Below are 23433 nucleotides of genomic sequence, written 5' to 3'. Positions count from 1 at the left end.
ATAACTCCCCCCAGTGGGTTAAGAATGATCACTTGAAAGGGCTTTTAAAAACAAAATTTTTTTTTCTTAGTTCATTTTGCACTAGTCAGTCGCTTCACTAGTCAGAAAAAGTAGAACGTAAGAATTGTTCAGTTCTTAATGTTTTTACCTTTGCAAATGAGGGATCTAAATTAACTTCCAGGCAGGTGACCTGGTTCTTGCTTTAAATGTCAGTCAGCTTTTTAGGTGCGAGAGCTTCAGGCGCTAAACAGGCTTGAAAACATTCTTCCGTGCAGAGTTAAGGAATTATTGTATCGAGCGTTTGCTCTGCCTCATTTTTAATACTGCAGTCAGATATGGCATCATTGTGGCTCGAGAAACACAGAGAAAATAGAAAAAGTAAATGAACGTGCATTAAGACATGCTTCAAAGAAAAAATATCAACATATCATTAACTGCTAAAGCGAGTAAGTTTAGAAAACCACGCAAGAAAACAGTCGTGTCCAGGACATGTTAACAACCATAAACGCCTGTTTCCAAGGCAACGCGCGCCCCCACATGCATCAAGGAACTTGTTAAAGTAAGAAATAATAATTTTGATTTAAGGGGAAATAATATGCTATCGCTACCAAAAGTAAATACCACAAAGCATGAATTGAACTCTTTTAAGTTTTTCCCCGTAAAACAATGGAATGGGATTCCAAATGAATTGCGCTTAAACTGAGCTCGAGGCAGGGAGGAACATTACGTTTTTAGTTACTTAAATCTTGTAATTTTGTGGAAAACCTGTAAGCTATCTTCAGCTTAGTGTTTCTACCCACGTTAAACAAAGATTATTACGTCACGAAACAGTGCGGATGTTAATGCAAGACATTTTGCCCTTCCTCTTTGGCAATGAATCTACTCAAAACTGACCAACTCTCGTAGACAAGGTATTGATCATTTTGTAATGGCTTTTCTCAATGTCACTGTCGATGACTTGTTATTTATTTTAGACAAATTAAAAACGTCCCTAACACTGCTTTCACTCTACGTAAATGCAAATAAAATAAGATAAGAATTGTGAACGCCTGTAAGTCAAAATCTCAACTGGAATGCATTGGTTTATCGCATAATCCACTGCGTGTTTACGTTTAATATATCATTCTCACTTAGTGAGTCTTAAAACTGAGTTAGAGTATTTCTTTAGTTCCGAAAAACTCGAGAGAGGGTAGCAGTCAGTTCTGTCAATTTTTTTTTTTTTTTTTTTTTTTTTGTAAAATTGTCTCAGACAAATACCAATCGTTGGTAATAAGTTATTCACTATATCTTTTGTTCAAAAAATTTATAATAAAAGTTTTGACTGGCAACTAAGACAATTGTAAAACGAAATGATTTTGTATCTATATTGTAACTGATAAGGAATTCGTTCCGATATTTATTAATTTCCACTTTGTTTTCTCGGAATGTCTTGATTAGGTTTAGGTGGCAGCTTTATAGAATATAGACCGTCTTTCTTCGCAACAAACGTTGACATGCAGGCCGGCTGATTCTGTTAACAAAAATAAATTGGTAAAAAATTGAGTAACACAATAAAAAATAATCTCACAGAGTTTAGCTAAACATAGGTTGGAAACAGATATTTTGTCATTAGGTATAGGCTTGTTGTTTCAGATTTCTTAAAATTAGAATTCTTTCCACAAACACGTGAACATATTTTTCTTTATCTTTGTTTTTCTGTCATCAGGTACATCAGTTGCCTATCATTATCAGAACAGAAACAGAAACAGAACAGAATACAATAAAAAAAAATGCATACCTTTTAAACGTGTACTTTTGCGCAGTTCACGGGCCACAAGAGCTGTTACCAAGATGAACATCATTCCCAAGGAGCTCATCTCTGTAATGTAATTGTTACATATTTAATTAGCAATTCAGCAGCCTCTTTCCAACTGGTACGCCTTTCTCAACTCTTTTTTCCGTTTTTTAATCATAGTTTTCAAGATTAGACGTAAGCATGAATTAAACAGAACAGAATGCATTAGAGTAAAGAGCTCCTACCTTTTAAACGTGTGCTTTTGCATTCTCGGGCCACAGGAGCAGTGACTAAGATTAACATCAGTTCTAAGGTGTTTATCTCTATAACACAAATTTTAAATAATTAGCAATTTACTTGCCTGATTGGAGCTGTTATACTTTTTCAGTTTTTTTTTTTTTTCGTTCAATCAATTTCATAATTTTCAATATCGAACATTAGAATAAATTGGTGGATTGAAAACATTGAATTCAACCTAGCCACAAAGCCATAAATTGTCCAAGAGCATGGATGCGTCTCTCATGAGTAAAGAGGTGGAAGTGGTAAATATCCAAGTGACCTAATTTCTGTGTAACCTTTTCAAAGGCCTTATTAATCAAACAGAATTTGATTGCTAATGGAGGTTTACTTTATGTCTTTGCACCCAATGCTGTTGGCGATGTTGTTGCTACTGTTATTGTTTTTGTTGTTGTTGTTGTTGCTTTTTTTTTTGATAGAAAAGAACAGGAATAAATCTTATCACCATTTTTCGCATGGAGGGTGGTGTTGTTCAGTGTCTGTAGTGCTCTAGAAGGTTGGTTGAGTTCTCCTCTGCTTCTCTTCTGTAAGATAAAAATAGTAAATAAATTTGTTTATTTTGATACATACTTTCGAGTTTCTTGAAAATCTTGATTTCAAGACATTATGTTTCCTTTTTGCCATCGGCTCGGAACGTTGACCCTAATCTTCCCTCTGTCGTACCAAAATAGTTCCGAAGTTAACTTACACTGTGCTGGTTAGTGAGGTAACTGATAAAATGTTCCTTTTCAAGCACATGAATTTTTTCACATCCTTGCAGAAAAATAGTTTATGGATTGGTGCCTGCTTGTGAAAAATATATTCGAATGAGTGATGACAGTTTGACCGTTTGACCGTAAGGAAACCTTTATTAATTATAAGTTCTATAGTATATCGGATGGTTCGAGCTCCTAACACTCCTCGCTCCAATTCTCTAACCCTCTCCCTTTAACAACCTTTGTCTCCAGCGCCACAAATACATAGAAAATTCCATATCGTAGACCTGCCTGTTCAAAATATGCCACTAGTTCTGTGTTCGCCTGATCTCTTCCGTGCGATGCTGTTATTCCACAAAAGAATGCTTGCTTCGATTTGCTGACATGCTCGATGTTAAATTGGCAATGAGGAAAGCCTGTAGAATTTTCAAGCGAGTGCCAGGCATCTCTTGCTGTAATCTTCTGTAAATCGAAAAATATAAAAAATTAATTAACGTGAGGGCCTTAGCTGTAGGGGAACGATGCAGAGATTACACGCCTTAAGAGTCCTACCATGTTTAATCTCAACTGAGGTCAAGGTAAAAGAGGGTTAGCACCTCCACATCTGATCACTGAGGTAATCGATGATCAGCGAGAGGAACCGAGCCTCATTCTGAGGCCAAAACCAGATGATTCATTTCCCACAAGTGCTTCGAGATGTAGAACACCCCCTTATAAAACGAACTAAGTGTATACCTGGACTTTGTTTCCTTTGACTTTCCATCCAGTTTCAATGGGGTTGATTTCAATTCTGATATCTTCGTTACTGTTTGACACAAATAAACCAGCAAGGGTTGTTAACAAGTTGTTTCCAAAACTCTCCTCTTTGTCGCAGACGTTCTGTTTCATGGAAAGAGAGAACTCATCAGAAAACCTGCAATATTTCAGCATCAGCCATTGCAACAAGGAATTTTTAAAATGAAATTGGGCTCAAATTTAGGCCTCAAGTTGGAGTCTAAGGACTGTATAAGTTTAAGTACCATGTGTCTTACCTTAAAAGCTATATTCGAGTCGTCTATGAGATAAACCTTTAATTTCCAGTCCCTTCCTTGGGTCGGCTTTTTTCCAAAGATTGCCATTTTCATTCGTTTCTGGTCTTCTGTTCCTGGAATTCCAAAAGCTGCAATTTCAATGTCCTCCTTCAGTTGAGGAAGAGTCACAAGAATGTCGTTATGTTTCTGCTCTACTTTGGCATCTGGAACAACCTCATTCACTTCTCTCCAAACGCACGAGTTTGTAGTATTTCTCTCTTGGTAACTTGATGGTGTTCGACATTTGACAACAAGTTTCCATTCGTGTCCACGCACTACTAAACAACTGTGCTCGATTACAACGACAGGAGGAGCAGTGTTGCTTTTGAAGGCTTTGTATTTGCCACTGACTTGGCACATGACTGGTTTCCAAACCTCATTATTTGCTGATTCTAGTAAACCAAAATGTTATAAGAGTCTATATATATTCAATGTGGGACTCTGTTCCATTATTATTATTATTTTATTTTATTTTATCTTCGTTCTTAAACTAATGCACTTACTTTGAGGCCGTAAAAACTCTTGAGGCTTACTTGATCGAACCTTGGATGATCCTCATATGATGAGGTCACTTCCGTTCGATATTTCAAATCAGCCAACGCGACAGTTTGAGTACAAATTAGCATATTAATCCTTTTCTTTTAAATTTGATTCTTTCTTCCAACATCTCCGACAATTTGAGCGCTTGAAATATTTCATCCTCGAAGTCCATCGTTGTACATCCGGTCTTTCTTAAGTGAACATTTGCATACATAACACACTGTCATATTCTCCTCTTTTTCTTCAGTTTTCATCGACACTGATGATCAAATGTCGTTGAAAAATTATACATCTACCCTTAAAACATAATTTTGGATTTGCTTTCCGTAGTCAAAATAGCTTGATTTAAATTTTTTAGTCTCACACTCATTAAAATTGTGCACCCTATAAAAAGGAAAATGTTTAATCTCACCATTTCCCATACAGAAATAGTTTGTTTTAACTCCGCAGAGTGGCAGTTAGTTGCTTGAGTCGTCTGCGCGCCTTAAGTACTGCAACTATTTGACGCCAAACTCCAGTTTATATCATTTATACGGATGGTGTGCTCAAAATAGACCTTATGGTGTAAACATTACATCAGAACAGGAAGGTCAAAGTCAATTTCGTTTGAACAAGTACACATTGTTAGATCAGAATTTAATATTAATACGCTTTGACGATAACACTCGATATTAGCATTTGAAAGAACCGAAAATAAAAAGGGGTTTTTCCCTTGGTTTCAGGTGACATCCCACGCACTGAAAACATTTGTACTTTGGTTGTCACCTGAGAAACAAACAGTTGCTTGCTTAAGCACATCTCTTTGGTTTTCGTTTTCTAAAGAAATGTTTCTGAATTATCAAACATGTACATTGCGCTTCTTTTAAGATTGAAAAAAATGACAGCCTAACATTGGTTTTGGATCACACTCTTATAAACATTAGGTTAAACCAGGAATAGCTTTGTATTTCAACAAAATCTTATAAAATACTTGAAATGTTTTCATCTTTTGTTTTTCAAAGGGATTTTCCCTTCTGAACAATAAACTTTCGTGATTCTACCCGGTCACGAAGTCTGGTAAAAAATAGAAATTCTTAAGAATAGTAGTTAATTTAGAAAATGAAACTTCATTTTCCTTATTTAGAACAAAAGTTTTCGGACCGTACGAGAAAACGAACAGTCACGCGATTCTGAAAAAAAAAAAAAAAAATCAGCATATTTATGCATTGTAAGGCGGTAAAGTAATAGAGGGAGACTTGCTAGGTTTATAACTCACAGGAAGGCAAAGGAGTTAAAATTTCTTATATACTGTCTATTCAAAACGATTCGTCCACCCTGATAAGTTGTGAAGATAAGGGAAGAGAATTGAAGAGATACGAAGAGAATTGCAACACTACTGAAGTTGACCGACAGCTAGAGATCTAAAGACTTGTTTTGAAAGTTTTGAAGGTCAACTCCTTTGGCTAATTGGTAGGTTCTTTATGGAAATAGGTGAATGTATTTAAGAATATTTGTGTTCTTTGCATTGGTTACCTCTGGGGTCGTTTGAAAGCGCACCCTTCGTTAAAGAGCCGGTTGAATATTCATTGAGGATTGTTTTGGTGGTTTGTATTTATTTGAACCGATTTGAATTTGATTTCGACTATATTTTCGTCTTATAGTCTCTTTCTTTAATGTCAGAGTGGAACTGATGCGTTAAAAGTGCTGTGTAATAAAATAAAAGGGAAAACCCCTTTCGGTGGCGCACGAGGAACATTAAAGGAATACGTTTGTAAATGAAGCAAGAGAAGTGTTTCCTAGTCAGGGAATTTTTATCTAGCAAATTTAGCTATTTCCTGCCAGTTCATGAATTTCTGAGTAAAATTAAACGCTTTTATGCGTGACTTCTAGGAAGTCCAAAGCGGAACTCAAGGGGATTCCCCCGAAACACAAAAAGCAGATAAAGACTAAGCCCTAGCATAAAATCACACAACCTCAATCGTATTCCGATCATTTGTGTCTCAGCTGAGAGAGGAGGTGTGTTATAGAATATCTGTGAACTCATCAGAATAGGAAAGAACTATCTCAGAAAAGAAAGTGTAAGGCTAATACAATTAGGGAATGGCTCTCTGTGGTGAAAGGTGATTATCTACACTCTAACGTACTTAATCTATCATACGCAACCCACTCATGGCCGTATTAGTTCGTAAAATATTCTTTACCGTAGCGCACTACCTCTGATTTCGATCGGTGTGTTTGCCGTCTCGAAATCGTCAGATGGAATGAAAATTCGGAAATGAAGAAGACCGGCCGCACTCTCGTCATAAATAAACTAAAACTTCACGTGAGCAGACGCTTCGGTTTGTCTTTTGAAAGGATGTTATTGAATTCAATGATGCGTATTTTACCGTCACGGGATTTGGACACAATCACGCTATTTTAAAGTATCTGTCAGGGAATACCCAGGCTACGACTTTCATGATTCGTTTCAGTGAGAGACAAGAAAATAATCGAGTTTTTACTTTCTACATGTTTAAACGTATTTCTCCTGGTTCCAGTTTACGAGTGAATAAATCGAAAGTGCTGTGTTATCAAAATACAAAAGGGAAAAACCCCTATCTTGACCCATCTAGCTAAAGCTACCGATAAAAAAAAAAACAAATAAATAACGCAAAGAAAAGGAACTCGTCTCGACAATTCAGTGAGCGTGTTAACTGCCGAGATACCAAAACTGTGAGCCAGAGAAATTGGAAAAGACCAAGAAGAAACCAAATCATCGCGAGGGCGTGTAAGTTCAGTGAATCTGTTGATCAGTTGGTCCATCCTATCTAAACCAATTGCTTACGATGAGATTCGAAAATTGTTGATATCACGTTAGTGATGTTATTCTTTATCAAGTTCATCTCAGGCATATAGCGATTTGTGGTTTCACCGGGCTGATCTTTCAAGCTCTATCGGAGGGTGTTATTCTTATCTCGCAGCTTGTTTATGTTCCAAACAGAGAGATATTACCCTTTAGCCTGTATTGTAGGTAGCCACAGGACGTGCGCCATCTTTAAAAGGACAAAAAAAAAAAAAAAACAGTGAAGGGAACATACGGGGATAACTTGGGAGGAAAAGGAGACGGAATTTTTGTCTCCCTCCCCTACCCCCTCGCAACACATAATTTACTTCCTATCACTCATTCCCAGGCCTCCTCAGTCGACTAAACCAACATGGCTGACTAAGGGTGCGCAATATCGGCAAGAATAGCACACGATTAATTCAGTCTTTCAATTAGGCACAAACTAAGCTGTTTACCTACTTAGCTCGGCACTTTCGCTTATCTGAATATGTTTTCTTCCCTCTTCTAACAGAAAGATGTCTGATGACGTGCCGCTGGTGAGACAACGAGCATGCTTGGGTGAGAGCTGCGACGATTGTTATATCATAGATATGTACAGCCTTGTACAACCGGGACAGCATGACAACGCTAAGCTTCGCAAGCAGCTTTTCCTCTATATGACCAAAGATGGAGGCCGGCAGAGAAAAAGTTTTCTACAGGTATCTCTTAGGAAATGTAATGAAGAATATCGTTGTCGATAAGAGAACAGACCACGCTAAGCCACAGTCAATTTGGCTTTTACCACGATATAGACGTCAAATGAAACGATTCTTTCAGTGGCTGACACTTTGCGAGCAGCGTTATCTGTACCCTTATCGACAACGGCAAATTGGCCAATCAGATCGCGAATTTTCTGCCAATTGTGGTAAAACATAACGTTCTGTGATGCTTTCCTTCCAGGAGAGATGTTGGATCATGGGTCACTTCTCTCCAAATATCTAAAGAACCTCTTGATCAATTTTTAACCAAATGGAAACTTCAGCAGACCACATCGGTTGCGAAGATGAAATGTTCTGTAAGAAACCGAATAAAGCACTTACAGGGGGTGGGGTAAGGGGAGGAGGAGGGGGTGGGGAGGGGGTGGGGTTAGGGAGGGGGTGGGGAAGTGGGAGGGGGTGGGTAGTGGGAGGGGGTGGGGTAGTGGGAGGGGGTGGATAGTGGGAGGGGGTGGGGTAGTGGGAGAGGGGTCTCTCAGTTAATCAGCATTTGAATTTTAAGCTTTACTGCCACGACCTTTCGGAATGAGATAAGAATTTTTGTTTTTTTAGAGAGCGATAGTGACTGGGAGAAAACATTGTGGAAAATGCGTTTAACTTTTTATATCACTTTACACCTGAGGAGCAATTTCCCAATCCGGCTTTTCTATAATTCCATGTAGCTTAGTTGGGTTCTGTTGGGTTAATCAAGGCAAACACCCTTGTACTGATGCATTTCTTGATTGTCATCACATGATTACTGTATGAAGTAGCAACAGTTTGAGGAAAATTTAAATTTAAGTCACATCTGGGACTTAAATGACTCATCATGAGTGTGTGAGTGAATAAAAAATGAGGTATTGTTGTAATATTTTAAGGAGGAACAAACTCGACTTGGCCTGATCAAGGCATACACTGATCGACTCTGTTTAAGAGAGAGAGGAGCCACGTCAATCATTGCCCATTTGAAAATGGGAGATTTTCAAGCAGTTAAAAAGGTAATAACTGATTTCTTTGAAGTACATTCCAACGTAACAGGAAGGGAGTTAGATGGCAACTGAAACATGTGATTTCTCGGCTAAAGTACTAGTTAAAAAATAAAAAGCCAAAAAAAAAATTTTGAAGAAAAATAATTTCATGCAGTAAGATTGAATAATAGGACCTGCACATAATCAAGTTTTTTTGTCGAGATAGAGTTTCAATTGAGGCTATATCCCACCTTTAAAAGGTTTGAGATTGAAATTGTTTTGTAGTTGTCCTCTAGTCAGCGGTCATCTAATTATTGCCCTTGAGAGCCCCCTCGACGATCGAGTGTGATTGGTGGCTTGAAGGATAATTTTGTTTTCGCTGAATATTTTTTAATGCTATTGCATGCATTGACGCAGTTGGAGAGAACAAAGATTGACCAGTTCAAGCTACCAGAGAAACTCAGTTTTACTCTTCCGCTTGGTAATTTAACTTCTCTGAAGATCGCTGCATTGCTGACGAACGAACGGAATGAGAGTCTGCTTGAAACAGAGCACTTTGAGGTGAAACTTCCTTCGGTAAGTGGTGTAAGACTAATTCAAAAATTGATCGAAAAAATAACAAAATAAATGATCTATGGGATAATGATCAATTAACCAATTAACTGAAATAGGTATCGTTGTAATTATTTACAATGACAAAAATGAGCTGGGGCAACAAACGACGTCACGAATAAGTGAAGATGCTTAAGAAACACCTTTCTTTGATAAACTGATTAGTGAAGGTGAATGAGAAAGCTTGGCTAAAAAAATATTTTAGACTATGCAATCGATTTATGCATAATCTGTAAGGCGATAGGCTGAAATATTCGCTGAAAGGATCGCGATCACATCAAATGTTCATGGATTAAAAGACAGTGATTTAGCTGCTGTATGTTGGTTTCATAGGTTTAACATCTTTACCATATTAGTACGATGAAACGTTTCATCGATAAAAGAGTAATCAGATTACTTGCATTTTCCCCGCTAGACTCACTTGGAAGAGACGAAACCAGCGGTTGAGCATGACCACACCTCGGAGTAAAGAAAAGGAAAGGGATTCTATTGGTGAGGCGGAGAGGCGTTTGACGCCGATGTCGAGCCTCGCGCCAAAGGCTGCGGTTGGATGCACTACATTAGTCACCTGAGGTAGCCGCCTGGCTTAGGTCTATCCAGGGTCCTGAGCCCGCAACGTTTTAAGGTTGATGCAAGTACGGAGCCCTATGTTGAAGGCACAGACGGCGACCGAATACGTCTAAATCGTCCGATCTACTCTTATCCGCTCTGTAAATATGTAAACATCGTTATAAGTCTCTATAATAGTGCATAGTGTGCAACGTGTACTGTTTAGCCACGCTCTTTAGATTAGCGAAAAATGACTACAAATACAGCAACTTAACATAGTATTATAGCGAACAGCTTTGATCACATGTAAGTAATATCTCTTTGATGTAGTCTATATCATGTGAACAGTTTTTAGTAAGGCATTAGAACGAGAATATTTTCCGCACAGTTTTAATGCTATGTGTACGCTATGGTAAAATAAAGATAGTAATGCCGAGATCAAGTTTCATTTATTTCTCATTTTTCTTTTTCTTTCCCTTTTTTTTTGGGGGGGGGAGGGGGTTTGGGAGTGAACTTGAATGTATAGATGTTTGGGATGATCTTTCTTGAAGGCAATTAGTCGAATCAATATATGTGGTCGTATGGTTACAAGGGCAAAGTTTTCGATTATTTGCTAAATTTTCAATCTGATATTGCTCAAGTCGCGAAGGGGTGTCACGCTGCTTTTTTAACGCCATCATGATCTTCTTGGTTCAGCTCCTCTCGAATTTTTAAAATGAAATGTGTGCACCATGCATGCAGTACTCAAACATGGAAGAAAAAAATAAAACTTCTTCCAAATAAAAAATTAAGATAAATAATTTGTAAAGATAAGATGAAGGAGTGAATTAAATATATATATATATATAAACAGAAAGGAAAAGGAATAAAAAAAATATAGAAAAGAGTCATCAGACAAGGATCAAACAAGAAAACCTCCAACAGCCGGACATATTTTCCTTTTAATTGACTGCTTAAAGTGTTGAAAGATTGAAAAGTGACATTTACCTTGGTCCAAGTGGCAAAAAAATTCGGCCCCTGCATATCAATTTGACTTGTTACACTCTAGTCTTTTTAGCTATGTTTCCAACTAAGTAAAGATCAATTTAACGCTATCCGTCCCTGTTGCCATTCGATTCGAGGCTTTTTTTAATTATTTTTAGAGACTTCTGATTAGCCTTAGCGTGTCTATAGTGGACGGCGAAAATCATAACGCTTATACAAAGCTGCAAGGCTTGGTACTGAAGTTGAACACTGACAATCCATTTCGGGACGTCATCCAGCAGCATTGGATTCTGATGAAATTATTAAATCATGGATTAGTGAATGATTAAATGCATTGATTATTCAATTTGATCGAACATTCTCCACCAAAGGTTTTAAAAGCTGGATAATGTTTACTTCTGAGTTACGAACCCTCTTGAATAAGCGTGGCCCATCCTGTTGTCGTTAGAAAAAAACCAAATGATCCAAATTTCATCTCACGAGTTAACTGCTGGGAGATTTCAGCCAAACAACCCTTGTCTTTTAGACAGAAGAAATATTGTAGTATTCATCTTTCTTATAAGCACAGGTCACGTAAAGTTCGGTGAGAATTGTTAAATTTGAATGAGCATTTTCCTCGTCTCTCCGTATCCACTATTGACATCTAAAAGACATTGAGTGTATTTGATTGAGGGAAACATAGCTAAATTTGACCTAGGAAGCATAATTTAGTCTAATCATTGAAAAGCACAAATATGCCTAACCCTTCGAACAGTTCATCTGAAAAGTTTTCTTGTGTTTCTTTTCAGTTGGTTTGTTGATCTTGCTATCATTGTCCTGTGGAATGAAATAGGGAAACGAAATTGATACATCAACTATCTTGATATCAAGCCTCTGTCGTTTTAAAACGAGTTCTTGATCAATTTTTCTTCCTCTCTTTTTCTCTTGTTTTTTCTTGTTTTACTTTGTTTTGTCTTTGTTTTGTTTTTGTTTTGTTTTGTTTTCGATTTGAATTGTTTCCCCAACCACTTGTTTTCACCTTAAAGTAAACTGTTAGTAGCTTAACCACATCTTTTGAAATCAATGTTTTAGTCGTGTTTATTAATTCTTCTTTAATGATGAGTAATTTCTACTTTGGTTTCCTCGTTGTAAAGCGTCTTGTAACTTCGGCAGCATTGATATAACCGTAGAGGTATAACATGAATAAGGTAAAAGTTATAATGAGTTTATTTACCTTTTGGAAAAAAGCCACAACCTCGTTATCAGCCGTGTCGTTTTCGTGTGTTGCTCTTATTCTACAGAAGAACTGCTGCTTAGTCATATCAGCGTGTCTCACAACAAAATCACAGTAAGGAAAATCTGTCGCATTTTCTGGAGAATTCCAGGCATCTCTTGATGCTATCGTCTAGGCAAAAGGATTGCATAAAAGTTTAGAACCTGGGAATCAAAATCCTTAAATGCCTGCGTTTTCAGGTGCTATCTACTGGTTTAATGTGTGTTTTAGCATCAAAACGAACTCTCATTTCTAGTGTCAATTATCGCTTAAGGTCATACTATCTAAGAACGCACTCACTCCCTATAGAGTAGCCTGAGCTTACTTTCACTTCGTCCCCAACGATTTGCCATCCCGCTTCCAAGTGAATAAACTTCATGCTAATATCTTGTTTACTGTTGGATACAAACAAGCTGGACAGCGTTGTCAACAATTTGATTCCTGAATCTTCTCCTTTCTTACAAATCTGCTGTAAATTGAATAAAAGGAACCATCTGAAGAGGCTCAACAGATCAAGTAAACAAAACAACATGCCGAACAAACAGACAACAACAAAAAAATAACTCATCAAAGCAAAGAGCAAACCAAATTAGGAGACCCAGATTCTGGCCGAATTCAAAAAACTTATTCTGGATGAGGATGAAGTATTTAAGATCATCGAGGCAATAACCTTAATTTTCAACTCCTTTTGTTTCTCTCCTTTTTTCTTTTTTTTTTTTTTTGTTTAAACTTAACCTTTAATCCTATAGAAAAATTGTGATTATGAGTAAATGTGTTACCTTGAGCGCCATTTCGGAGTCATCTATCAGATAAATCCTAATCTTCCAGTCGCAGCCTTTTGTTGGGTCCTTTCCAAAGATCGCCATTTGCATTCGCTTCTGGTCATCTTTTCCTGGAACTCCAAAGGCTGCCAATTCAAGATTTTCTCTCAGCAAAGGCAAGGTTAGCTGGATGTCGTTACGTTTTCTCTCCACTTTGGCATCAGGATACACTTCTTTGATATTTATCCAGTTTTCATTTTTCTTGCGTTGATTGGAATGTGGCCGGCATTTAATAGAGATATCCCATACGTTTCCCTTTACCATCAAACAGCAGTGTTCGATCAAAATGGGCTGTGGAGGAAGGGGCCCATTTTGATTTATTATGTAACGGCCGCTGACCATCACCGCTGTTAAAGATAAAGATAACATATCAGTCGAGTTACACGCCTTTAAAAAACGACATAAAAACAAGGTAAGGAGATGAATAATGAACTAGACTTAAAAAAGCCAGATGACCAAGTAAAGCGATAAATCTATATGTAAATATATGCCAATTACATGCGGGCCCAGTAAACCCACCCATCCCACCCCAGGGGAGGACATCCACCACACAGTAATCTTGTGCGTGGGAAATTAACGTCTCCTACCCCTAACCTTGCAGGAGACGGGGCCTACGGTTTATCCGTCCTTATCCGAGAAGACTAGAATTTCTATCCATTTCTTGTTATTATAGAAAGGTAGCAAATTCCCCTCAGTTATTTTAAGACCGTTATTGTTGGTCCGGCCGGGGCTAAAACCCTCGAGCTCCCGCACAACAGTCTGGCGCTCTACCAATTGAGCTAACCCGGGGGCAATTGAGCTAACCAATCGATCGATTGCTTAATGATAATGATAACGATAATAACAATAATGATGATAATGATTGCACTGATATTGATAGAGATGATGAAGGTGATAATGACAATGATGATGATGAGACTGCTAACGATGGAGATGGTGACAGTTGAAGTTATAATGAAGATGATGATGATGAGTCTGTAAAGGTGCTTCAGTACAGTCCCCACATCAAATGACAACCTATTGACAAACAATTCACCCGCACTAACGTGCTGAAGTAAATTGGAGCTCATCCGGCATTCTGAATTAAAAAATAAAACAAAACGAAACAATTAAACAAATGAACGAACGAACGACCAAAACAACTAAAAACCATGTTGCACCACATCAGAGGTAAAAAAACAAACAAAACAAAAAAATCGAAAGTGTTTGCTGCAAAGATCGGCTGACTAAGAAAAAGTTTCCTCATAAAATTTGAAATGATTTCATATGTTCAGAAAAGGTGAAAAGGGAATAACTCAATCTTTATTTTCAATGATATTTTCAATGTGTTATCCCATAAGTACAGCCGCTTATTTTAAATTCTGGGTAATACACTGATGAATTTTAATATATGCAACATTTTCGTTATTTGCAAGATACATTCTTGCATCAAAATACATTTTTGTGGGATCCAGTGACTGTAGACTTGTGCTTTCATTGACACATGCGTATTGCCTTACCTGGACGCATTCTTGCTGCTGGGCCAGATTTTTGCCTTTTCTTGAGTTTTACATGGTTTCAACATCACAAACATCTCTTTCCCTCTTTGCGCTGCTTGATTCGTGCTGACTGGGTGGATTTTGTCGGGTGCGTGTCGCCAATATGCAACTTAACCATGAAAATGAAAGAAATCAAAACAAGGGGTTTTCCCCTAATGAACATTTTAGAGGTTAAGTTTATATTCTAGCCAAAATTAGCGCCCTAAACAAAGCTCGAGAAGCATCTAATGTTGCCAAGTTTGCTTATCAAAGCCCTTTTCGATGTCCATTTGATCTCTGAATTACATTTAGCTAAATGATAAAGGCAAATGTCTTCAGAACAAATGAAAACAGAGACCACCGATTCATTGAATATGATAGGAGCAGGTCATCAACCGTCACCGTCGGCGTCTGCGAAAGTTTAAAAATAATCAAAAGGTAAAACTAAACTTCTCATAAGATTATAGTTCCTCTTACTGACACTTTTTCTTCATATTGAGCTGCGAATAGCGAGTCTTGCAAAAGTGCCAAAGTAAGGAACATGTTGTGAAACAGGTCTTACATGAGTAAATCGAAAATAAGAGTAAAAGGCCGGGGTTTTCCCCGATAAACAAAAAAATTGCAATGAAGCACATTTTTAACCTTGAAATAATTATCAGAGCCACAACATCTGAATTCCAGAAAACTCTTAAGAGAGCACTTTTAAATTAATTACTGTAAGTCTAATCGAGAAGCGCTGATGGAAGCACCACACTTTTTACATTTTTTTTTTATTGTTGCACTTTCAAAATCTCTTACAGGACAGGCTCTTTCGTCAAAGTAACAGCCTTCGGGACATTCGAAAATCTAAAAAGGAAGTAAAAGGAAAACCTTCGCAACCACTCAGTCTTAGCAAATAAAATAGTCTCTTTTTAGAACCCAAACGTCCCAAAAGAAAAGATCGTTTAATTTTGATGTGAAAGCAAGTTTGGTAGTGTTCAAAACGAAAGTGCAAAGGGAAACCCCCCTTGCCATAGGAAAGAAAGAAAGAAATTCATCAGTGAAACGTTTGTGTCTTGAGCGCAGAGTGCAAAGTAGGTCACCGCCGTAAGGGATTTCGCTTGCCGTGTCTTCATCTAGCGAACATATCCTTAAATTTTTTTTAGCGTGAAAAGGGCAGCAGGATTTGAGCAGTCGTTTAATACTGAGGCTCGGAAAATATCAAATCAAATTAGCTCGAAATTTTGGGTGCTTAAGAGAATAACTCACCGCAGCCAACAAAGAATCGAACAAGGAATCATCTTGGTTTCGAATAAGGGGTAAGAGTCACTAGAGGTATTCATTTACAAGCATCTTGTTCAATTTGAATTGTTGTTATGATAGGAATATCAGATATGTAACTGCATGGATTCTGAGACAATACTAATTTTTTTCCCACTCATTGACCCGAAAGCGAAAATACTTTAGGAGGTAAAATGTTTGCCTTTGTTTTCATTTTATTCGGGGAAGCCCCATTTGAGTGATTTCGGCGTATTCTATGAATATATTAAAACCTTTCCATGACGAAAGTCTTCGCAGGGGTCCATTGCATTTCTTGTCTATTAAAAGAAGGACTGATCCCTTACCATCCCGATCAAAGGTTATCTAGGAGGCAAAGTAGAGTGCACATCTCATACTGAAGTGACAAAAGGAAGATTATCAGTATTAACCCATAATGACAGAAGTTTTCTGTTTGGCACCAGATTGAAAACTGCTGACGGGATTTCGTTTTGGATTTTGGAACACATACAAAGGTAACTAATCTATTCGTCTGAGGCGGTCTTTACACACATATACGAGGCTTATCAAGGTACATATGTAACTTCGTGTTTAACACGCGTGTCTAACACACGTGTTTAACACATCTCAGCGAATAGAGTCACAAGTATTCTTTGTAATATCGATCTTTATGCCGTTATTTAAGTCAATGCGTGGACGAGAATTGTCATTCAGTAGCATAAATTCTGCCACAAGCAAATGACTTGTTTGCACAAGAGGTTAACAAAAACAAGACTAAAGCCTACGATCTAAGCAACGTGGAAACGCATACGCCATATATATAAATATACGCTTCTCCTCAAATTTATTCTACGATCTTTTTTATCCAATTTTTTTCTTTATTAATGCTGCAGTTTACAGCAAAGAAGTAACATCCTACCCCTGTGCGCAGAATTATGATATAATGTCCGATAACGTACCAGAGCGTATCCAAGAAACTTGCGTCGATGACGACCATTACATGGTGGATATTTTCAGTTATGTACGACCAGCGACAAACGGGGGCACAGGATCACTACACCAACTAGTCATGTACGTCACCAGGGCCTTGGAGGATTCTGGCCGCTTAGACGTTCTTAAAGTGAGAGCGGGTACTTTAGCACAGTCAGCCTGTCAGACAATCTATCGGTTCCACTAACCAGTCTGCCACCGAGCTGGCCATTTTGATTGTTAAGTAGTTAGCTGGTTAGTTAGTAAGCAAGTCCGCCAGCGAGTCAGGCAACTAGTGGGCCAACAAGTTCGGAAACTAGGCAACGAACTTGACTTTCCATTCGTCCGATCCATCAGTCATTCCCATCGAATGTCGAAGCCGCCATATTGGTTTGTTAAGATTGTGTACAGCCTGGAACAGACTGACACGACTACAACCCCCTTAAAATCGATCATTTTCACCCCCACCCTATCGTTTTCTTTTTCACTCGTTCCAGGCTTACTTCGATCCCGGCAATCCAATATGGCGATTTAACAGTAGATCAAAATATTTGGCATTCGTTCGCTAAAAATAGGCACCTCCTTCAGTTTATGCTATATAGCTCGGACAGTCACTAGGCAATACTTATCGATCATCGAGACATTCTCCGAACTTTTAACGGTTGCCCAAGTCATTTTACCATTTGCAATTTCGCTTTGAGTTTTAAGCATAACTGCTCACCCAAGAAGTATCATTCACAATCATTCGCTCGTTTAACTATCTTGTCGAATTTCAACATTTCCAAACTACAGGACAGCTGAGGTATTCGGTGATAGTCGTTGATAGTACATGATGGTTCTTGTAACTACAATATACATCCATATCAACTCTGCATTTATTATTAACTGTTTATAGGAGATCCAAGGTGATCAAAACGTAAAGAGGATATACTCAAACAGTTTCCGATGGAAGAAAACGCAAGGGGAAAAACTCTTTGCGTGTTTATCCTTGGAGGACTTTCACGCCAAGAAGGAGGTAATTATTCGCAGTCAGAATTCTTTTTGTTTTTTGTTTCTATGCTTTTTTTTCTTCTCGTATTAGTGACCCAGGAGAGTTCAGATCTAGATCCACCAAATAATCGGTTGACGGCTACATCTTGTAATGAAAACGTTAATGACAGTGCATCATCGCAATTTATCTTTTAGTATCTCGGTAATTTCCTTCAAAAACGTTGCTCTAAAGCTGTGATCAAAATCTGTTCGTCTAGTAGCTCTGAAGGCATGAACATTGGTTGGTAAATTTCATACAAAGAACGTCGATTGTATTAGTTTAATTTTGTAATAAATCAACAAAGTGTGAAACCAATCACGCATTATTTTCCAGCTTGAAAGGAAGAAGGTTGACCATATGAAGCTGGCAGAAAATGTCGTTTGCAGCTTGCCAGTCAGCGACGCCTCGATGATGAAAGCTAAAATAAAGTTAATGAATGAAGATGAAGAGAATATCTTGGAGATTGGAGAGATGCACGTGGACCTCTTAACAGTGAGTTTTTGTCATTGAAATCAATTTTGTTTCAAGAATTTCGCCCCTATGTGTATCTAGCTGCCAGATATTCCAATGCTACCCCTCAATATTCTGAATGGTGACTTTAAATAGCCAAGTATTTCCAGAGAAATTAAGCTTGAAAAATACCCACACGAAGGCATCAAGAATGCTGCAGATGTTCCAGGAAAATGTTGTGAAATGAGGCTGGATGGTTGAGATTATATAATCATGTATCATCAGTCTTTTACACCCTAACATCAATATGCATATTCTCCATACTGTTCTCTATAACTTTCATATGGTATTAATTAAGTGAATTTGTTTAAAAATCAAGAGACTCTCTAGTTGATGATCACTTCCTTGTCATGACCTCAATGTCTGTTTCAGATGTGATACTGATAGGAGAAATTAGCTGGTAATCACTCTTAGGGATTAAAGGATTAAATTAGGCTAATTCTAAATGATTTCCACTGCTTCACCGTAATTACAATAGTAACATCATTATTAATAATAACCACGCAAATTTTCAAAGGTGTTTTAAGCTCCTATTCCACTTACCTTAAGTAAAGCAAGGATATTTCACGCGGGCACTAGTCTTGCTCACCTGGAGCTTATCACTAAGTGCTGTGGCTGTGAGTAAACAACACAAAATGTTAACTACTTTGAAAATTACTTTTCTTTAGTTTCAGGGCGGCGAAACACGTGCTGGGGAGGAGCACGAGTTTAAAGACAATGAACCAGTTGAACAAGATATAGCAACTTAGGTAAGGTTGAACTAGTTTCTAGTAAGTTTCTTTTTTCTTTTTTTTTTTTCCATTATTGTAGAACTGCGCAAATAAAACATTTTATGCCCATAATGTTCACTTAATAAAAGATATTATATATACCAAACTTTTCCCATCGGGAATCACATAAGATATATATGTATGTACAGACGGTCAACACCTTCAACCCTGATGATGGCAAATAGCCGAAAACGTTTGGTTTTAACATTTCATTTTGCTTAATCTTTTTAGCCTTGTATATATAATGTAAAACATTTTATTTTATGTTAATTTTGTACCACCTGGAGAGAAGCTCTAGACAAGGTACGTAGTTTTATTCGAGATAGCTTCTTCTAATCTTGTATCATTTTATTCTATTTTTATTTTCCCGTCAGCTTTCTTTTAGCCATAATCACCAAGTATAACATTTTTTCGCCTGTATTTTTGCAGGGTACAATCTGTATTTTAAGATGATCTTAGGTTTAAGGTGGAAGAGAAGGCGACTAGTTTGTAAAGACATTTTAGCTTTGTTTTAATGCAATTAATTTTCTCTCAACTCTACTAGAGAATGTCAAAAAATGGTAAAATCGTCGAGATTCAGCGTCACCCATTCTCAGCTAATATGGAAAATTGATTTTGAACTTGTAATTGTCTTTCTCCCAGACATTTTAACGAGAAGACCGGTTGGTTTGTTTATAGTGATTTTTTATCTTTCTATTTGTTATTCCAGCTAAAACTAGGCCGTGGCTGTGACGAGAGGCAGTAGGTTAGGTAAACTTTGAGCGGCATTGATCCCTTTGCTTCGTTGCTCGTGTTTTTAAGATTAAAATTGAGTAAGGAAGATGATTTTGTAGGAAGGCATTCTAAAAGCTTTTTCTAGAACATGAACCACCATTTGAACAAATTTTATCAAGCGCTCCAGGAAAGGAAAACGGTGCAGTGTGGACATTGTTGTGAAACGAAATAAAAAGGTATTTTAGTCGGCAGGGCAGAGAGCTACAAAAGAACTAACGAGCTGATCCAAGATTCCAATCATTTAAGAGAGACTCATTTTTTCTGAAGGTTTTTGTTGTCGCTGCTAAATTATACACTTCGCAGTTGGTATTTAACCAAATTAAAGTTGAAGGTGTCACTGGTATGCATCCTCAAGAAATTCTTCCTTTTATGGCGTTTTATTCAGTGTTGAGTTGTGATTAAATATCTTTTGAATGTTTGAACGAGATAGGAACAACCTTAGATGTACGAGTCGCTTTGCAATTGTGTGGGATACAGCTGTGTAAAGGCTTTTCAAAAAATACGTTCCTTATAGCGTAACAGAAAAAGGTACCATATTACAAACGTCTTATAGGAAGACAAATGCGTAAATTTACTAATATAATGATCTATTATGCTTTATTTCTAGATTTCTTGCTTGAAAGGTAGGGTATTGTTTTGAATATCAATCGTGTATTTTGCAGCCATTTGTTAATAGGTTTTGAAGAAGAAATATAGTTCAATTGGCATGAAAAAAAGAAATTAAATAAAACACAAAAACACCAGGTGATGATTTTTTTAAAGAAAAGCTGCTGTGCCAAGTTAGGAAATCAGGATGTATATTGTCGTAAATGGCCAAGCACTTCCAAAAGGTTAAACATGAATTTTGAACATGAACTTTGAACTTTGAACTGAATAACAAGGAAATAGAGTGCTTGAGCTCCTCCCCACCCTCAAAATAAAAAAAAGTTTTGCAAAGAGAATAAAAAGGCATGTTTAAACATTTTGGTCAGAGGAAAATAACCATACAACTGCATGCATTGCTTTATGGATTAAAGAAAAACACGAGCGTTTTGGTGTCAGGATAATTTTGAGTTTTTCTTTTTTTTAATGCAAATGCCTTGAGTGGAGCATGAGTAAAACTCGAAGTTCTCCCTTATACTCGTTAGGCTGCGAAGCCCGGCATAAATTAGGTTACTAATCTAGTCCCTGTAAAGGATTGAATTTGATCCCAAATGCATGTGTGACATTGTGGAATAAATGTTATTTGAAACAGTGGATGATGACGAATTGATCATCGCCGGTAAATTAGCTGTATTTCGGTGCCACCACAGATACCGACGCCTGAAAGAAATTAGGCGAGCTGTGCTTGAACGCTGCGTAATTCTACTAACTTAGCCTCCAAGCAGCATGGTAGGGGAAAACAAGGAAAACAAAAAACAAAAAACAAAAACAAAAAAACAAAAACAAACAAAAAACAAAACAAAACAAAAAACAAAACAAACAAAACAAAACAAAACAAAACAAAAAAAAAACAAAACCAATAAAAAAGACCACAACTATGTTACTCGAATCGATCTAGTTTGACAAAAGCTTTTAGACGAATTTTTGTGTTGAGTGTGATTAAACATATTGTTGAAAATGTGAATCGGCACTAGCACATAAAATACTCTCAATGGACCATGCTAGTTGAGAATGGGTGTTAGCAATGATAACATAGGTTAAAGCGAAAACAGTCAAAAATTGTTTGTACAGGTTTCTTTTAAACTTAAAGCTTTCTATCAGTTCAGTATTCATACTGACATAAAATGCTCGTGATATTAGAATGAACCTTACCCGAACGTTCAATTTTTTTTTTCATTTAAAACGCTTTAACTTAGCTTGTTATTGCATGATTCCCAAGTTTGGCATATGAAACCACTGCTTCTAATTTCAGTAAAACTCAGCAAGGAAATAGCAACTTGCGAACTTGTGTTCCCTTTTATCGTTCGTGACAATTGATTATAATATGTGGCTGCTGCCAAGTGCTGCCAGAACAAAATCACACTCCAAAAAGATTAAAAGAAGGTACAACATCAGAATTCACGATGAAATGGGACTTAACTCGCAAGGTAGAAGTAAGATAACAAAAGCTAAGTTGGAAGTGATACTAGCTTGTGAATATAGTCCCACATGCTAGCTTAACTATGAATATAGTGATTTGTTCGATGTTAATTGTTCAACAAGTCCTTAAAATGACAAGTACTGTTTGTCATATTGAAAAGAAATCCAAATAGCATAGTATCCTTAATAGATATCACGAGTCTTGCAAATGAATATGTGTATTTTAGTGTTTGAAAAAGTGGGGTGTGTAAAGCAAACTGGGATAATAAAAGAGTGGGAAAGAAAAAAAAAAAAAAAAAACACCCCTGGTATCTTATAAAATATCATGAGTAAGTACCTAGCCTTTTTTTCCCCTGATAACCATGAAGTTTTTTTTTGGCCGGGTGTTCATTAACTTCCTCTTCATTAACTTACTGTTAGTTATTTGTCACTAATTAGTGCGTGTACTAAAGACTTAATAATTCTCCCTTATTGGTTCTCGCTTCGATAGGATGTCCCATAATGGGACATCATTGAGTCAAACCTGTATCCAATTAGCGTTTTCCATATTAAAAAGGAGATATGAAACATATGAGTGAACTGCGGTTATGAGACGTATATAAGAACGATCCTTCGCAGTAAAGCACTATTATAAGCACTATTATAAGCACTATTATAAGCACTATTGCTTAAATAGTGCTTTACTGCGAAGGATCGTTCTTATATACGTAAAAAGGAGATGTTGCTAATCTATTCTTAGAGTTACCAGTATATTCAAGATACGTTGACTGTTGCTGTACTTGTTAGTATTCTTATATGAGATAGAATGTACAGTACTTTGTCTTTGTAAGAATAAATAAAAATGTATCTTGTCTGTTGTTTGAAGGAATGAGTGGATACGTTTTCCTATTCTTTGGAAGCTTGGAGATTATTATTAACTCCCTTCTCTTTAAGAAGAGAGGAATGATAAAGTTTTGGATAAAGGAAAAGTTCGGAGATAGTATGGGGATGGGGGAAGTTTCTAAAGAAAGTTGGGCTGCGTCGATGTGGGTATCAAAATATATAACTGAGTTAATATGATATTACAAGCCATCGCAAAAAAAATGGAGTTTCAAGCGTTCGTCATTCGTTTACAAGGAATTCAAAAAAGGAACTTACCGTGTAAAAAGAGCACTTTTAGCTGAATTCAGTGTCAGAAATTGAGCAGCAGCGTTTGAAGTCGGACACAAGAGTCTAAAATCGGGCACTACTGTCGAAAATCGAACGTCAGTGTCTAAAATCGGACAGCAGTGTATATAATCGGCCCCTAGTGTCTAAAATCGCACACTAGCGACTTGAATTGCATCTAACACACTCCTATCTGAAAGTGGACATTAATGTCTAAACTGTATTTTAGACACTAGTGAAAAGGTGCGACATGTTGAGTTTTATGGGACCCCGGCCTATGAGTAAAAGCTGCTTTGTCAG

The 23433-nt window shown here is 37.2% G+C and overlaps 4 protein-coding genes across 10 annotated transcripts; 2 read left to right on the top strand and 2 right to left on the bottom strand.

The window, feature by feature from the left end:
- Positions 1-907: 907 nt before the first annotated feature.
- LOC111325803 (netrin receptor UNC5C) lies at positions 908-4946 on the bottom strand. Its single transcript, XM_022929695.2, has 8 exons — positions 4789-4946; positions 3798-4228; positions 3502-3645; positions 3058-3228; positions 2517-2595; positions 2020-2097; positions 1778-1858; positions 908-1510 (listed from the first exon to the last, which is right to left on the bottom strand). Exons 1-8 carry the CDS (start codon positions 4796-4798, stop codon positions 1440-1442), a joined length of 1065 nt encoding a protein of 354 aa, XP_022785430.2. The 5' UTR covers positions 4799-4946; the 3' UTR covers positions 908-1439.
- Positions 4947-5572: 626 nt separating this feature from the next.
- Positions 5573-10480, top strand: LOC111325807 (uncharacterized). 4 transcript variants are annotated; one of them, XM_088729289.1, is made up of 5 exons: positions 5573-5825; positions 7691-7877; positions 8792-8911; positions 9299-9457; positions 9909-10480. In XM_088729289.1, the coding sequence occupies exons 2-5, from the start codon at positions 7695-7697 to the stop codon at positions 9960-9962; spliced, it is 516 nt and encodes a 171-aa protein (XP_088585415.1). In that variant the 5' UTR covers positions 5573-5825; positions 7691-7694; the 3' UTR covers positions 9963-10480. The 4 variants fall into 4 exon arrangements, with proteins under 4 accessions (XP_088585415.1, XP_022785435.1, XP_088585414.1 ...); XM_022929700.2 differs by lacking the exon at positions 5573-5825 and adding an exon at positions 6317-6475; XM_088729288.1 differs by lacking the exon at positions 5573-5825 and adding an exon at positions 6501-7122.
- A 485-nt stretch (positions 10481-10965) lies between these two features.
- LOC111325810 (uncharacterized) lies at positions 10966-16971 on the bottom strand. 3 transcript variants are annotated; one of them, XM_088729261.1, is made up of 9 exons: positions 16833-16875; positions 16149-16239; positions 14599-14746; positions 14146-14177; positions 13058-13446; positions 12604-12747; positions 12240-12410; positions 11770-11842; positions 10966-11316 (listed from the first exon to the last, which is right to left on the bottom strand). In XM_088729261.1, exons 3-9 carry the CDS (start codon positions 14670-14672, stop codon positions 11297-11299), a joined length of 903 nt encoding a protein of 300 aa, XP_088585387.1. In that variant the 5' UTR covers positions 14673-14746; positions 16149-16239; positions 16833-16875; the 3' UTR covers positions 10966-11296. The 3 variants fall into 3 exon arrangements, with proteins under 3 accessions (XP_088585387.1, XP_022785451.1, XP_088585388.1); XM_022929716.2 differs by lacking the exon at positions 16149-16239 and having other exon boundaries at positions 16833-16971; XM_088729262.1 differs by lacking the exons at positions 14146-14177; positions 16149-16239; positions 16833-16875 and having other exon boundaries at positions 14599-14828.
- On the top strand, positions 15322-22840 carry LOC111325811 (uncharacterized). 2 transcript variants are annotated; one of them, XM_022929720.2, is made up of 7 exons: positions 15322-15914; positions 16338-16388; positions 16767-16993; positions 17738-17857; positions 18206-18364; positions 19051-19131; positions 19582-22840. In XM_022929720.2, exons 3-6 carry the CDS (start codon positions 16817-16819, stop codon positions 19129-19131), a joined length of 537 nt encoding a protein of 178 aa, XP_022785455.1. In that variant the 5' UTR covers positions 15322-15914; positions 16338-16388; positions 16767-16816; the 3' UTR covers positions 19582-22840. The 2 variants fall into 2 exon arrangements, with proteins under 2 accessions (XP_022785455.1, XP_022785456.1); XM_022929721.2 differs by lacking the exon at positions 15322-15914 and having other exon boundaries at positions 16212-16388; positions 19862-22840.
- Positions 22841-23433: the final 593 nt, after the last annotated feature.

This window comes from Stylophora pistillata, chromosome 8 (genome assembly GCF_964205215.1).
Source record: "Stylophora pistillata chromosome 8, jaStyPist1.2, whole genome shotgun sequence".
Taxonomy (NCBI): Eukaryota; Metazoa; Cnidaria; class Anthozoa; order Scleractinia; family Pocilloporidae; genus Stylophora; species Stylophora pistillata.
Note: the sequence above shows the minus strand (reverse complement) of the source record. Positions and strands in the feature narration are given on the sequence as shown.